The following is a 16,579-nucleotide window of genomic DNA, read 5'->3' as shown; positions in this document are numbered from 1 at the left end:
TTCCAGTGCAATCTGAACTATTCTAATTAGGGTGACAAATCCTCTCAAAAGAGTGGAATTTCATTCTCGTCTCGTACAACGAACTTGTAATTTAATTCGTGTTACACTTTTGCACAAAACGCAGAAATTGATAGAAAGTTTACTACGTTAAATTGAGATATTACACGTTTAATCTCAGTATTTATGGCTAAATACATTAACTTAATTTTTAAACTAAAAATAGTATTTCAAGAAATTTAAATAAATTCCTTCTTTAGTGGTAATATTATTATTTTTTTTTTTTTTAATTAAAAAAATCTAGTCAAGTTGTTTGAATTGTACAATATTCGAAATTTTGGTATTAGTAATTAGTAAGCGATAGATTTATTAAGTTTTTATAAATTTAAAAAAATTTTAATGTCAATAAATAAATGACAAGAGGTATATATTGGCACTATGATTTTCGTAATCAGCGCATTAAAATACATTTTTTATGTCTTATGCTTTTTTTTAATTTTTCATAATTTTAATTTAATTATAAAAATTATAGCCAAATAACCAGGCTTTCAAAAAAATTCTATTCGTTTGCAGATACAAATTCAGCTTTGGTCACTAGTTTCGAAAACGTCTTACCTAACTATTCATGCCCCGTCCTACTCTATAGTAAATTTTAATTTTATAATTTTTTGCATGAAATTTTTTAACCCCTTAACCTTCGCTTGACAAGATGCCCACCCAGGGTGGGCCAGACAAATTGAAATTGCCATATCTTCTAGAGTTTTGCCTTAATTGAATCGCGATTTTAAGTCACTGAACAAAATCTTAAGAACTTTCAAAAAATGTAAAAACAAATTTTTAAAAAAAATTTCTTCTTGATTATTTATAACTTTTATCAATGTATGTACGGAGATAACCGGGATGATTCAGATATTTTTTTAATTCTATTTTACAAAAAGACTTGAAATCATGCAGACTTTTCACTGTGAGTGTTTTATGATGTCAAATAATAGATATAAAAAATATTATATTGCATTTTTCATTTGTTTAAACAATTTATTGTTATTATTTATTAACTTTCTTTGTTCTGCACCTAGAAAGATGCAGTTTTTTTCTAATTTTGCAATTTATCAAGCGGAATATAATAAAAGATAGATTTGATGTAAAATTATTAATTCAACAATTGTTTAAACAATTATTGTTATTATTTACTAACTTTTTTTGTTCTGCACCTAGAAAGATGCAGTTTTTTTCTAATTTTGCAATTTATCAAGCCGAATATAATAAAAGATAGATTTGAAGTAAAATTATTAATTCAACAATTGTTTAAACAAATAAAGTTAATAAATAGCAACAATAAATTGTTTAAACAATCGTTTGAATACTAAATTCATATAAAATCTTCATGTTTATTATGTTGAGCTTGTTAAGTTGCAAAATTAGAAAAAAATTGCAACTTTCTTGGAACATTATAAAGAAAGTTAATAAATAGCAACAATTATTTGTTTAAACAATTGGTTAAATAGTAAATTCATATAAAATCTTTGTGTTATTATGTTGTGCTTGTTAAGTTGCAAAATTAGAAAAAAATTGCAATTTTCTAGGAATATTATGAAGAATGTTAATAAATAGCAACAATTATTTGTTTAAACAATTTATAATAATAGTTGTTGCAAATTGAATTATATATTTTATTTTATTTATAACCTTTGAATTAATAACTACGAAGAAAAGGTAACAAATTTATAAAATTCTTCTACTGTCGTATGTATATTTGAAAAAGTTATAAATTATTAATAATAAATTGTTTAAACAAATAAAAAATCAACAAAACATTAATAAAATATATTATTTGGTAACATATAACAATTTTGGAAAAAAACTGAATGATTCTAAGTTTTTATTGCAATATACAAAGAAGAAAACATTTGGCCCACCCTGGGTGGGATCTTGTCAACCGTGTATATAAAAAGTATCCAGTCCGGCGAAGGTTAACTGCGATGACGAAGATTTGACGCACAAAATTGTCGTCATCAGCAGTTAAGGGGTTAAAATTGATGCATTGTCAAAGTCGACGATAAATTGGTTTGGCATGGACCTGCCCATATGTAAAATAACAATTATATATCACATTATGATATCAAAGTATTCGCATTATTTGTTATGTGATCTTACATTATATTTTGTTATCCAGTAGCAAAAGTCAGTTACAGTCAGATGAAACATTTCAAATATTTATAATTCTGCTGGCAGTAGTAGAAGACAGTGACAGTCAGACTAAACTTTTATGAATTCTCGTAACTGTGTAGTGTAAGTAGTAAACGTCAGTTTCAGTCAGACAAAACTCGTCTCGTGTGGAAATACCACACGCAAGACAAGTTAAAATCGTTATCATTTTTTTTTTTAATTTTTATAGATTTTATTAATGAATTTATTCATTATTGATTTATTATTGATTTGTTATTATTTATTTATTATTATTTATTTATTATTTATTTATTATTTATTTATTATTTATTTATTTATTATTATTTATTTATTATAATTTATTTATTCCAGTTACTTAAAAAGAAAAAAAGAATCTTTCTCTTTCAAAAACGACCATTTCTGAAGAATCACTCATGTATTCTTGCAATTTTTAAAAAGCAGTATAGTAAAAGATAATTTTAGTTCTAGTCAAAATCGACTTGCATTTTGTGTATAATTTAGTAGTTATGGAATAAGATGAGTTGGCAGTTAGACTTTTGAAATTACAGTAGCTATACTATTATATATAATAATAGAAAATATATGGTAATAAATATTAAAACAAATAAGGTCAACAATGCAAGAAACATTATTCAGAAATAGAAGTTTATACGCACCTAAGACATTACTTCCGTCTGGCTTCTAGAATTTCTTGAAAATAACTGTATATCACTTTCCAACTATTTGTCTACTTGATCCCCTTGGAAGTACAATGTAAGGATACGATGGCGTGGAAGAGAAGAGAGAGGGAGAGAGTTGAGAAGTGGAACAGTAAGCTTGCATGCTAGATTCACAGGGTGGTCTCTATTATCGTGAATTCTGTTGCGGAAGTCGCAATTTTTCCTCGACGCTGTCGCAGAGATGTATGTTGACATATATTCTCGTATTTGCAAATATATACATTGTCTCTTACCACAGACTCTCTCTCTCTCTCTCTCTCTCTCTCTCTCTCTCTCTCTCTCTCTCTCAAATTTACACACACACACACATTTTATTTATATACGATAGGGGGCTTCGCCCCTCTGCGCCCCCCTAAATCTTATATTTTTGAGGTTATGTTCGTATTTTAACTAAAATAACTGTCATATAGATTTACCCCAACCAAAAATGTCAGTATTATACCAGAGTTAACTACTGGCGCAGTACTGGTTCAGTATTGGCTGCCGAGGCTGGGCAGTCTGTACTGAACCAGTACTGGTATTTTCATTGTATCAGTACTGTTGTAGTACCACCCTCCCAGTACTGGCAAACCAGTACTGAGCCGATATTGAGCCAGTACTGGCTCAAATAGATTTTCCTTTTGATTAATACTAGTTTATTGCAGTGAAACTTATGTCTGTTACAGTTAAAGCTTTCTTTTCGTATACAATAAATTACAAAACTGCCAGTATTCAGCCAGTACTGAAGCAGTAGTGGTTACCAGTACTGGTGCCAACTCTGGCAGCCAATACTGGTAAAATGTTATCATCCCAAAGTTACGCCAACTCTGGCGCCAATACTGGGTGCCAGTACTGCGTAAACACTTGTCAGTACTGCGCCAGTACTGCGCCATTAGTAAATTTTTGATTGGGACATGACATATTCACGTCATTGAAACTTTTTGAATCAGCGGCGGCGGCGGCGAAATATTTTTATCGTAGGTCATAGGTGGCCTTATGATCTATTTGAAGATTATATTTGACCTATGACCTGCAATTTTGAGGTTATGTTTGATTTTTGACTATATTCACGTCATTAATCAGTGACGGTCATCTAGACTTGTGGCTATATTCACAATCATCAATTTTGAGGTTATGTTCGTTTTAACCTATGTTTTTGACATATGAGTCAAATGATTTTTGAGGTTATGTTGAAATTATTGGTTATGTTTATCGTTAACTTGCCTTTTTGACGTTGTTAGTAAAATCCTGGAGACAGCGGCGAAATCTTTTTATAATAAATAATTATATATAAATTCGATTTTTGATCAGTTGCTTATATATATATATATATATATTTTGCGGATTGTGAATTTACATTTTAGCATACATATATATATGGTATATGATATTAATATGTTCATATAGGGCTAAAACGTTCCGTGTCGGTTTCGCGGAATTAAATCCTTGAAGCTCTTCGCCTCTGTAATAAATATCGGTTTACCGCAATTCTCACGCGTTTCTCGACAGGTGGAAAGCACACAGAGCTACCATTGCTTTTACGAATATTACACATCTCATCGTTGTATATATGTATATATATATATATTTTTTGGTTCTTTATTGAAACATATAGAAGTGTCTCACTCTATATACTCGCGAAGCGTCAGGCAATAAAAAAAAAGTATAGTCGATGAAACTCATTTGTGTACAGTCAATGAAAATTTACATAAAAAGAAAATAATTTTTCCGTAAATAATAACATAATAGAAGTTTTAAAGTGAAGAAAAAAAGTTGTTTAAAAAATTTCTGTATAGAAGTAGTAAAATTTTTATTTTTCAATGATAGAAAATACTTGAAAATACATGTACTTTTAAGTCACTAAACTTTCATTCTCATTGTAGATTGCACAGGAAAAAAAAGTCTTACTCCGAGCATAGTCTAATTTTTAATTTGGATTAGAAAGTAGTTGATAACTAATATCAATCACAAATAATGGTTTAAAATAAGCCGTTAAGGTCTTAATGAAAAACGAGATATTAATATGACAAATATTTAGTTTATTAGATTCAAAACAAGCCTTTGTGGTCTTGGACAAAATAAATAATTTATAATTACATTATTTTATGAATTGCTATGGTTGCTATGGTAATGGTTGTGATGGAAACGGTTGCCATGGTAACGGTTCCTATGGTAACGGTTGCCATGGTAATGGTAGCTATGGAAACGGTTGCCATGGTAACGGTTGCTATGGAAACGGTTGCCATGGAAACAGGTGTCATGGTAACAGTTGCCATAGAAACCATACGAGTGTACGACGGACGGACGCCAAAGCGAAACTATAAGGCTTTCGACCCTGAGCCACTAAACCCTAAAAATTATAATTTTAATATATTCGAAATAATTATAACTGATTCGATTATAGTCCTAAAATTACCTATTCGTATATCTCTATAAGAAACCTAACCTCAAACATCAGTTTATATATAGATTAAAATATATTACACACAGCCATAATTTAAATAATTAAAATAAAGAAAATATGTTTTTGGTTATATTTATTTTATAACATATAATTCATTAAATATCAATGAATATATTATACAAATGAAATTTAATGGATGTTTTTTCTAACCACATGCATTGAAAATATTAATAAATTCATGCATAAATAATAATTGTATAAAATATAGCAGTTGTGAAGAAATTTTTCGTCTTTCAATATGCCATTTATTCATATTGTATTCAAAATTTCTCGCTTTATGAATTTACATCATCATAAATTCACTGGTATAAATGCTTTGCATTATTATGAATTCGTTCTCCCGTAATTCATATCTTGAAATACACTTTCCATAAAGTAGTAATTTAATGTCTGCAAACAAGAAGACAATACAATATAATTTGATATGCTATGGACTCATATTTATATTTATAGTGAGAGAGGGAATTAAGAATGAAAATCGTTTAACCTGCAAAGAAGATATGTAAAATTTAATGACGATAAGAAGAAGGAGAATGCTTTAGGATTTCGCAAAAAGGATTTCGAATATAGATAGTGTAATAGTGGCTGCCGCAGTGGTGATGGTGGTTCTCTCTCTCAGAGCTAATTCTTATGCGATCGTAAATAACGTTTGCGCTCTATATCAAAACTTACAGCGACTCTGTGAGTCCCTTTACCACCAACGACGTCTCAGCACACACCTTCTCTCCTCTTTCTCTCTCTCACTCCAGTTTCCTTCTTCTTTATAGTATATACATGTCTTTCCATCCTTTACGCGACTCTTCCCCTGTGCCTGACAGAACCACTTCCTCTAAGAGATTAAAGATACAATTCCGCGATTCTATTAATTAAGAAAGTTAATTGCAAGTTAATTCAATTTTCATAATTGCCCATCACCGAGTTTTCAAGTCTCATTTATTCTTTACTATCAGAAACAAATGACGACTTATATATATATATATATGTCTAATACCTTTTTTTCATCCTACAATTTATTAAATATTTTAATTAAAGTAGGAGCATTTAGTGTAAGTAAATGTAAACAGAATATTTATTTTTTACCAAAAACGTAAATTGCTTTCGATTAACCGGTAAAACTGATGAATTTCTTTTGCATGAACTTGTTATTTCACTTGTCTAGAAAAATTTTATGGGGTACAAGAAAATATTAATTACACACTGTTATTTCAATTTGAAATAAATTTTCAATATCAATGAAATAAACACCGTTTGGTGAAATAGGTCTCTGAGGCCCCCATGTTGGCACATTAAAATTAATATACATGTATCTTAGATTTCAATACCTGTAGTGCATATTCGCTTCATACGCATGTATATAAAATCTAATACAGATTTTTCTAACAGTGTATATAGTACTTCAATGTATTTAACTCTTTGTGTCACGTTTTTTTAAAAATCTTCTTATTTTATAAAAAAGGTTCTATTCTAAGGGTTTTGGGTCCCTGAATTTGAATCTGAAGTCAGATTTCAAAAAATTCAAAATGGCGGACAAATCAATAAAAAAAATTACTCGGATTTGCTTGAAACTTGTTTTTGGGGTTTTTTTGGGGTCGCTGATTATGAATCTGAAGTCAGATTTCAATTATCAAAATAAAGTTTGCTATCTTGGATCCACCATTATGAATTTTGAAAATTTTTTTAATCTGATTTCAGAATCGTAACCAGCGATCCCTAAAATCCACAACTAACAATAAGTTTCAAGCAAATCCGAACGATTTTTTTTATTATTTGCGTCCGCCATTTTGAATTTTTCGAAATCTGCAATTGCATCTCCGATTTTTTTTTCTTTTAGTACTAATTGAGACTAGCTTCCATGAATTTTTTCAAATTTTTTTAGCAACCCGTTTTCGAGTACCAAAAATATTTTTAAAAAAATCAAAATCCAAAAATTTTTGAAAAATCCCGAAAATATTGTAAAAATCGTTTGACCATTATCGGGCTAGACTTAAAAGTTTCGTAATAAAAAGTAGATTTTTTGAAAAAATTTTGAAAAAATCGATCAATACGTCAAATGAGAAAAATGACTATTTATCATTAAAACTCAAAAATTTGATAGTAATATCGTTTAAAAAAAAATTACGATTTCTTTTTTGAAAAGTACGTTTAAAAACACACTGAGAAAAAAAATTTAGTGTTTGCAACAAAATTGTTTGGTTAGGCGATTTTGGTTCTTGTAACCAAATTTTGGTTGGCTGAAACAAAGTCGTAGAGTTATCTCAACCAAACATTTTGGTAATCAATTGGATAAATATAAATTCAATGTTAAATTGTTAATAAATAATGAAATAAATAAAAAAGATAAAAAGAAAAGAAATGAGGTAGAATAAAATTTTTAATTTTACAAAAAAAACTATTTGTTTGATCAACCAAACATTTTTGTTGACCTAACAAAAAAAATTTGGTTGAGCTAACCAAAAATTTTTGTTATGCCAACAAAAAACACTCAACCAAATTTTTTGGTTTACTCAAACAAATAGTTTGGTTGCTCTGACTAAACATTTTTCTCAGTGCACACATTTAAAAAAAAAGACTTTTAAAATTGAAGCATTTTTAAAGTAGTTATGAGCATTCAAAAATTAAAAGTCATGAAAATTCTCCAATTTTCAAAATTCCATAACTCGAAAACGGGTTGTTAAAAAAATTTGAAAAAATTCATGGATGCTAGTCTCAATTAGTACCAAAAGAAAAAAAAATCTCAAAAAAATCGGAGATGCAATTGCAGATGGACTTACACTTTGGCGTTTAAAATCACCCATATATATATATATATATATTTATATAAAATTAGTACTTTTTTCAAGTTCTTTAAATTTTTTATTTTTCTCTTTTTTTGAAGTTTCTCTGCCTTGGGAAGGAAACATTAAATTAATTAGTTTCCATCAAGAAGTCAAGGAAGAAAGAAAACTCAAAGCGTTCGTCTGGAAAGAAATTACTGACCTTGTTTGCTGTAAAAGCTTCGCATGAAAACTGTCAAATCCGCATAGTAGTGACGTCTTTTTTCAAAGTTTTTTTCCTCAATTATAAATACTTTTTCTTATATACTGAAACAAATTTATTTTATTCAAAATATTAAAAATAATTATTACTTTTAACATAATTAAATATTATTGAGCAATTTCATTCGTCCGCCATATTGGATTCGCCATTTTGAATTTGGAAAAACTCACACCAAATACGTAATCAGAGATCTAAAAAGACCTCCGAGTAGCAATTTTTAATCAAATCCGATAATTTTTTTCAAAAATCGGCGCCATGTTGAATCCACCATTTTTAATTTTGAAAAAATAACATCAGATTTAAAATCACCCATATATATATATACACATTTTTTTGTTGAAATTGTACAACTTAATCTTTTATAATTTGGTGTAATAAATTTTAAATATAATATTATCATCTCAACACACATAATATAAAAGTAGTTTAAAAAATTATGTTAAATCGATTGAAATTTTTTTTTTCAAATTCAATTAAACTGAAAACAAGAAATAATCTACTTAGTTTATTGATATTTAAATGAGAAAAACTAAATGAGGAGAAGCATTTAAAGTTAAAAATTGATTTTAAAAAGGTGGAATTTTATTTAATTTAAAAAGTAGATACTAGTTTTTAATTATATGGTAATTATCTAGAGTAGTATTATACATACCTATATGTATATATATAATCAGAAATTGTAGAAAAAAAGCATATTAAGATCATATAAATATAGAGGATATAAAAGGAGAGTGCAAAGTTAAAACATTAAATATAAAGCTCCATTCTAATTACAAGCCGCAAATTCAGATTCAATAGGATCTTACGAGCAGAAAACTTTCTTTCATTAAGAGTATTAAGTTAATTCTTTTATCGCGTAAAGTGAAACTTTTCTTTCTAGATTTCGCTTGTCATGGGAAGCTGGGTGATCGCGATTCATTCGCCTTGAGAAAAAGAAATAAAACGAGGTATATCTCCTTTTTTCGCGACGACTCGATGGTATTTGCAACCATTTTTCAACTTCAGTCGACCATTGCCAACAGAAAATTTAATATTGTTACTCGTGAGAGAACAGAGAACTGAGAAGAAAAGAGAGAAAGAGAAGAGCAAGGTTTGAATGAATGTGAACCGACGACTGCCCTGGGAACAGTTATGCTTTAAACTGTCTTGCAACTTTCGCAGTTTATCGTATATATATGTATATATACTTGCAATACTTGCAAATCTGAAAAGTATTCAAGAATTGTGTCTTTTGTCAAAGGAGCAACGTTTCGTCAAATTTCTTTATTTTCTTAAATCGTCAGTTATTTTTTCCCCTTTAACTATAATATATTCTAAAACGACATTTCAAAAGAAATATTCATAGTTTGAAAATATTCCTCATTTTATTGAAATTTTTTCTGTTTTTTTTTTAAAGAGAATTTATAAAATTTTACAGTAAATTTGTATGATTTTTAATTTTTTCGTCCTCCATCTTGGATCAGCCATGTTGAATTTAAAATTTTTTTGAAAATCTGACATCAAATTCGTAATAATTCACCCTAATAACCTCAGAATTACAAATTTCAATGAAATCTATGATTTTTAATTTTTTCGTCTGCCATACTGCCGCCCCAACAAGAATAACCGTATCTGCATTTAGGATGAGTCACCTACTTGCCACTGCCACTGCCACCAATAAGTGACTTATCCAAAATGTAGTTACTGCTACTCTTGTTGGGACGGCAGCATATTGGTTACGCCATTTTGAATTTTTGAAAACCGACTCGAAATTCGTAATGAGCGACCTCTAAAACTGTTAGTAACTAGTTTTAAACAAATCTAATGAATTTTAACAAAAAAAAGTCCGCCATTTTGAAAATCTATCATATTCGTCATCAGTGACCAATATGTTAACAAAAAATTAAAGTTGAAGATTAATGGATTTCTAAGAAAATGCGTAGAAAATCAAATCTTTAAAATCTTATTCATTTACAGTTAAATAATTTAAATAAGCATTTAACAATATTGCAAAGAATTCAAAAATTCTTAAAGAGTGACGCTAAAATCTACTATTTTTTAGTCTATTTTTGAGCCCTCGAATTTCGCATTTAAACATAGTCCAAAGTGCTTTCTATTCAGGGAAAATAATTCCATAAACGTTTAGAGTTCAGCATAAACTTTGTTTTGAAAATACAACGTTAAAATATAACGATGAAAATACGTTCAGATTCGCTTGAAACTTATTACTTGGTTTTTGGGGTCGCTTATTACGAATCTTGCGTCAGTTTTAAAAAATTCAAAATGGCGGATTCAATATGGCGGACGATTTTTCAAAAATTGATCGGATTCGCTTGAAACTTGTTACTCGGGGGTTTATGAGATCTCTGATTACGAATCTGGTGTCAGTTTTCAAAAATTTTAAATGACGGAAATGATTCCTGAAAATCGTCCATATTGGATCCGCCATTTTGAAATTTTGAAAACTGATGTCAGATTAGTAATCAGTGATCTTATAAACCCCCCGAGTAACAAGTTTTAAGCGAATCCGATCAATTTTTGAAAAATCGTCCGCCATATTGAATCCGCCATTTTGAATTTTTTAAAACTGACGCAAGATTTGTAATCAGTGACCCAAAAAACTCTTGAATCATAAGTTTCAAGTGAATCTGAGCGTGTTTTAATTGTTATATTTTAACCACATTTTAACACTTTTATCAAACTGTATTTTCAAAACAAAGATTATACTCAACTGTAAACATTTATATAGAATTATTGTCCATCAATATTAAGCACTTTGGACTAAGTTTAAATGCGAAATTCGAGAGCCCAAAAATGGGCTAAATTTAGCGTTACTATTTTTTTTTTTAATTAATTAAAATATTACTATCAATATATATGTCTATATGGAATTAAATAGATCATCATTCAATATATTCTAACAAATTCTACAGAAAATATAAATGAAAAAAAATTAATACAAATATTCTTTTCAATTATTTGAAAATATTTGTTTTTCGATTCATTTTTGTTTTTTTGAAAAATCTTTTCGATAATAAATTTTTAGGATAGTACAAAAAAAAGAAAAAAAAGCTTCCGAAGAGAAGCATTTTTTTTTTTGAAGAAGAAATTTTGTTTCAAATGAAGTTTTGAAGAGCGAACATGATGATTGACATAAATCCGAGAATTTTGCAATACCATATTTTCACGCGTCGAATAACTGATTTTTCTATAAAAAACTTTTATTCCTTTATTTATTGCGTAAGCTCTGTATAAAACTGTTTTAATTGAAACCATTTTATGGAAGAATAAAATTTCCCCCTTTTCCCGAAACCGCATCGTGATATTGATTTTATTTTCGTGATTTTGCAAAATGCTACATTATTATTTGGCTTTAAACGTTTTATTTACATATATATGAAGAAAAAAAATTTAATAATTTTGAAAAATTGAAAATTTTCTGAAAATTAATACCAAAAAAAACAGTTTTAAATTAAATTCAAAGTAAATAAATATTTTAAATACTGATGCTTTTGTATTGTAAATTATGATTGTACATAATATATATATCTATGTATAGTGTTGAAATTTATTGAGGAGGAAATGAGCGTGTTATCGAATAATTAAATTATAATCCAGAGAAGTTTCTTGATGTGGTGAAGAAGAGCTGAATAGACAAGAGTTTCGATTCTGGTATCGAAATTGTTCGAACCACAAATCGTGGTCTATTACACTTCTGAGCCTACTGCGAATCGCATGTGAAAGGATTTAGCCAAAAGCATAGGTATAATGTAGCAGTCTCTTGATCCCTAAGCCGGCTTGTATTGACGTGTAATGACGAAGGTTTCGTATTGCTAATTTCCCTCTCTATATATCGAATAGTTCATGCACCTAGGCTTTCATTTCATCCAAATTTATTCCCCCTGTATAAATCAAAAGCTTCCAAATATTTATTTTCTTTATGTGAAGTAATATTAAAGAAGAAAAAAATATATTTATTTCAATCAATTGAAATTATAACCAATTAATTAAATTACATTTTACATATAATAATTATCTGTTGTTTGTGGTCCAAATTTAAAATTATCTGAATTAAAAAAATTTTTTTTATTAATTTATAATTATTTTAAATAATTTATTAATGTAGAACTAAATTAAAAATTAAATTTTATCAATTATTTTGAGATTTGCATTGATAAGATTTTTAAAATTATTCGCACTTAATAATAATCTTCAAATAATTGATAAAAATTAATTTTTATTGAAAAACATTGTAACAATAAATTTAACACACTTAAAAAATTTTTTTTATTGTTTTCTAAATATTTTCTTATATTAAAGCATTTTAAATAAGAGCGCCTTTTTCCTCCAATGAGAAAAAATTATAGTAACGCAAGCGCAGTTGCGTTTTGTGATGTCGTTATCATCTTTGGTTATGTTTATGATAGTTTGGAGTAAGTAAAAAAAACTAAAAATACACAAAGAGAATTAAATACAAATCGTTAAGTTTTTATCATATGAAAAATAAAAATTGATTATTTGATTTTACATATAATCAAAAAAAAGAACTTTTAATCATAATAGTGAAACTATCATAAACATAACCTATAACTTTTTCCAACTTCCTTTTTTTCAGAGCCCATCAATTTTGGTTTCAATTGAATTTTTGAAAACAATTTTTATTATTAGTCTATCATATAAGAATAATAAAAAAATATTTAAAAAGAAAATTTGTATTATAAATATTAAAAATAATTTTTTTATTTTTCTTCTAAAAATTGAACTATTTCAGTGAATACAAATTTTAGAATAATGGGAGAAATTATTTGCTCCTTTAGACGAATGTTGTTTCGAATTATAAAGTTGTTTGTTTTTGTTTTAGGTGAGCGAACCGAAGCCATGCAAAGGGATGCTGAATACATCTCTTCCGGAAGTGACATTAGGTGTTGGTCTCGACTCCTCCTTCCTTTGGCGTGGCTTCTAACCATCGCCCGAAACAGACAAACTTTCCTGCATTAAAGCAATTACAGTATTTTATGTGTACCTCGCTAAAGATACATGCACACTCTAGACAAGGATCTGTTGATAGAAGAGGCCAACATTAATTTATTAGTTTAATTTTCAAGTAATTTACAAAACTTCTCGACAAAGAGGCGAGAGGACATTAAAAAAAAAAAAATTCTTTTTATAAAAATATTTCACGCTTTTGTAAATATAGTTCCATCACTGCGGAAATTGAAAGAAATCATATGCTTTTTTATATTTCTAATTATTTATATTAAACACGTTCTGAAGAAAGATAATTAAGAAGCAAAATATTATAGGTTATGTCACAGGTTGCCAATAAGGTTATTCAAGTTGGGTGGGGGAAAGCCAAGATGGTTGCTTGCTGGTGCACCTATCAGCCTATCAGCATTCATTTCCACGAGAAATTTCTCGTGGAAATGAATGCTGATAGGCTGATAGGTGCACCAGCAAGCAACCATCTTGGCTTTCCCCCACCCAACTTGAATAACCTTATGACCGTATCTAAACGCAACTGCGCTTGCGCCAAGATAAGTCTCTCATTGGCAAGGAAAAGCGCGTTTTTATGAAATCTCAGTACAATCCATTAATGTTCAAGGTTAAATTATCATTAACATAACCTATAATTTGTTTACATTTTAGATTCCTTTCTTCAGAGCGCGTGACATACAGTAAGATTATTTGACTATGAATCACCTCCAATATAGTGTTAAAGTTTATGCAGACTTTAGTATATTTTACTTTAGAAATATGCAACCCGATTTACAGAGAAGTTTGAAAAAAACATTGAAGAGGAGTCATTTTTAAATTTGCCGCTTGAAATTGGATGCGCACGATGATTTAAGTCATCATGTGATAGCAGAAAAGGCATGTTGGAAACCATTTTGGTTATACGAAATCAAAACATAACCCCAAATAATCATCGTATTTGACATTATTAATAAAAAACAAATAGAAATAAAAAATAAATAGTCATTAAAAGATTATAATAATGATAAAAAAGTTAAAATAAAAATTTAGTGAAAAAGTGTTTGGCAATTTTATCTACATAGTGTGATGTGGAAGAGAAATATTATGTTTATTATTATTATTATTATTTATTTATTTTTAATTATTTTTCTATTTACCACAATTATCGCAACAATGAATAATCCGTCAAAAAATTTTGAGAGGTTGATAGAAAAATTTCTATAAAAAATAAACGACGTCTTTCCTTATCATTATTATAATCTTTTAATGACTATTTATTTTTTATTTCTATTTGTTTTTTATTAATAATGTCAAATACGATGATTATTTGGGGTTATGTTTTGATTTCGTATAACCAAAATGGTTTCCAATATGCCTTTTCTGCTATCACGTGATGACTTAAGGCCAGGTCCAAGTCGTGTCAGCTGTTCCATTGAAACTTCAAAGGAACAGCTGACTCGACTTGGACCTGGCCTTAAATCATCGCGCGCATCCAATTTCAAGCGGCAAATTTAAAAATGACTCCTCTTCAATGTTTTTTTCAAACTTGGCTGTAAATCGAGTTGCATATTTCTAAAGTAAAATATACTAAAGTCTGCATAAACTTTAACACTATATTGGGGGTGATTCATAGTCAAATAATCTTACTGTATAATTGGACACGAAATCTGTTTTAACAAAAATTTATAGATAATTACATACTTTTAATCATTCCATATATGAAAATGTATAAACCAATTTCATATTTTTAAAATGCAATAGTTTCTTTAATTCAATTATAATTTCAATTGTTTTTCAACTTTATTTTGATATTGTACTATATATACAGTTTTATATAAAATTAAAAACCAAAATAATTGCTTTCATTATTAAAAACAAATAATTATTTTCAAAAAAATTTCACAAAATTGCAATGAAAATCTCATTAATGAATTTCAAATTAATTAAATTACATTATAAGCTTACTCGTATAGAGTAAAATGCGTTTATTCATGTAAATATTGCTCTTAAGAGAATATAACGTAATAATGTTATTATTGAATTAGTGGAAACATTTATGTATTATTTTTATGCATACCTATATATGTATTATAATTGGATTATCAAAAATATTAATACTAATTATTTTCGACTTAACTGACGAATGTAATATTTTTCGTAAATTTTTCAATTGTAATTTTTTTTTATTGATAATGAAAAATTAATTATTATTTTTTAATAAGCAAGAAATTAATTGTCGACCACTTGTCAATATATTCAAAAATTGCTTTTTTGATGGATTTTCGAACACACAATTATTGCATTTTTTTTTTTTAATATAAATAATAATAATTTATGTACAATAATAACATTGACTGATATTAGATAAGGTATTTTATTTGTACAATGTACTTGATTTATTTATATTACTGTTTAAAAAAAATAGATCTAAGGTTTTTGCGCAAAAATCAGAATAATATGTTAATAATAAAAATTATATTTAAAAATATATAACTCGCACATTTTTATATTTATAATACTTTTTTTTTATTTTTATTTTTATTTGTTATATATAAATGAGAAATTTATTATTTTATATGCAAAGTAAAAAGGTTTTTTAAAAATATTTATTTATTGAGAGAAAAATGCTTTTAACTATAACTAGAATATAAAGTTTATATTATTATTTTTATTATTATTATTATTATTATTATTATTATTATTATTATTAAATCCAATTTTGATATAATGGGAATTAAAATGGAATTACTGTAATTGAATTTCTAGATTATAAAATCAATACATGTTTCAAAAGCATTAGATATAAATTGATGGATATAGTGCTTTAACAGATTAATTATATCTCCAAAAAACAACAAATTTATTCTTAAAAATTACTAATAATAAAAAAATTATTTTTATAGTTTTAAATTAAAATTAAAAAGAGTACACTAAAAAAAAGTTGGGATCAAATAGAAATTATTTGATACACATAAAAATTATTTCTAAAAAAAAAAATTAATTATCTATTAGGTATCCATTAAATATCTATTTGAACCAAATAAATATTTACTAGATCTAAAAATTGTATTTTATCGTATTTAATAAATAGTAATTTGGATCAAATTTAAATTATTTGAAAACAAATAAATGATACTTTAAAGAAGAATAATAAAAAAATTTAGATTTTCTTTTTATTTAAAATTAAAGATATCTTTTTAAATAAAATTTTGATAATTATTTAACTAAATTAATGTTCCTAATT

General features: G+C 27.3%; 1 protein-coding gene across 1 annotated transcript in view; it reads left to right on the top strand.

Annotated features, from left to right (window-relative positions):
* The window catches only part of LOC127285429 (lachesin-like), a 195,179-nt gene extending 181,482 nt beyond the window's left edge, over window positions 1–13,697 (top strand). Inside the window, exon 8 of the mRNA XM_051311434.1 lies at window positions 13,223–13,697. Coding sequence (XP_051167391.1) covers window positions 13,223–13,359 — 137 coding nt within the window. The 3' untranslated portion in view covers window positions 13,360–13,697. The remainder of the gene's footprint in view (window positions 1–13,222) is intronic.
* Window positions 13,698–16,579: the final 2,882 nt, after the last annotated feature.

This window comes from Leptopilina boulardi, unplaced genomic scaffold (assembly GCF_019393585.1).
Source record: "Leptopilina boulardi isolate dan_hultmark-lab unplaced genomic scaffold, ZJU_Lbou_2.1 LbouV2_121, whole genome shotgun sequence".
Lineage (NCBI taxonomy): Eukaryota > Metazoa > Arthropoda > Insecta > Hymenoptera > Figitidae > Leptopilina > Leptopilina boulardi.
This window is presented reverse-complemented; position numbering and strand designations above follow the sequence as displayed.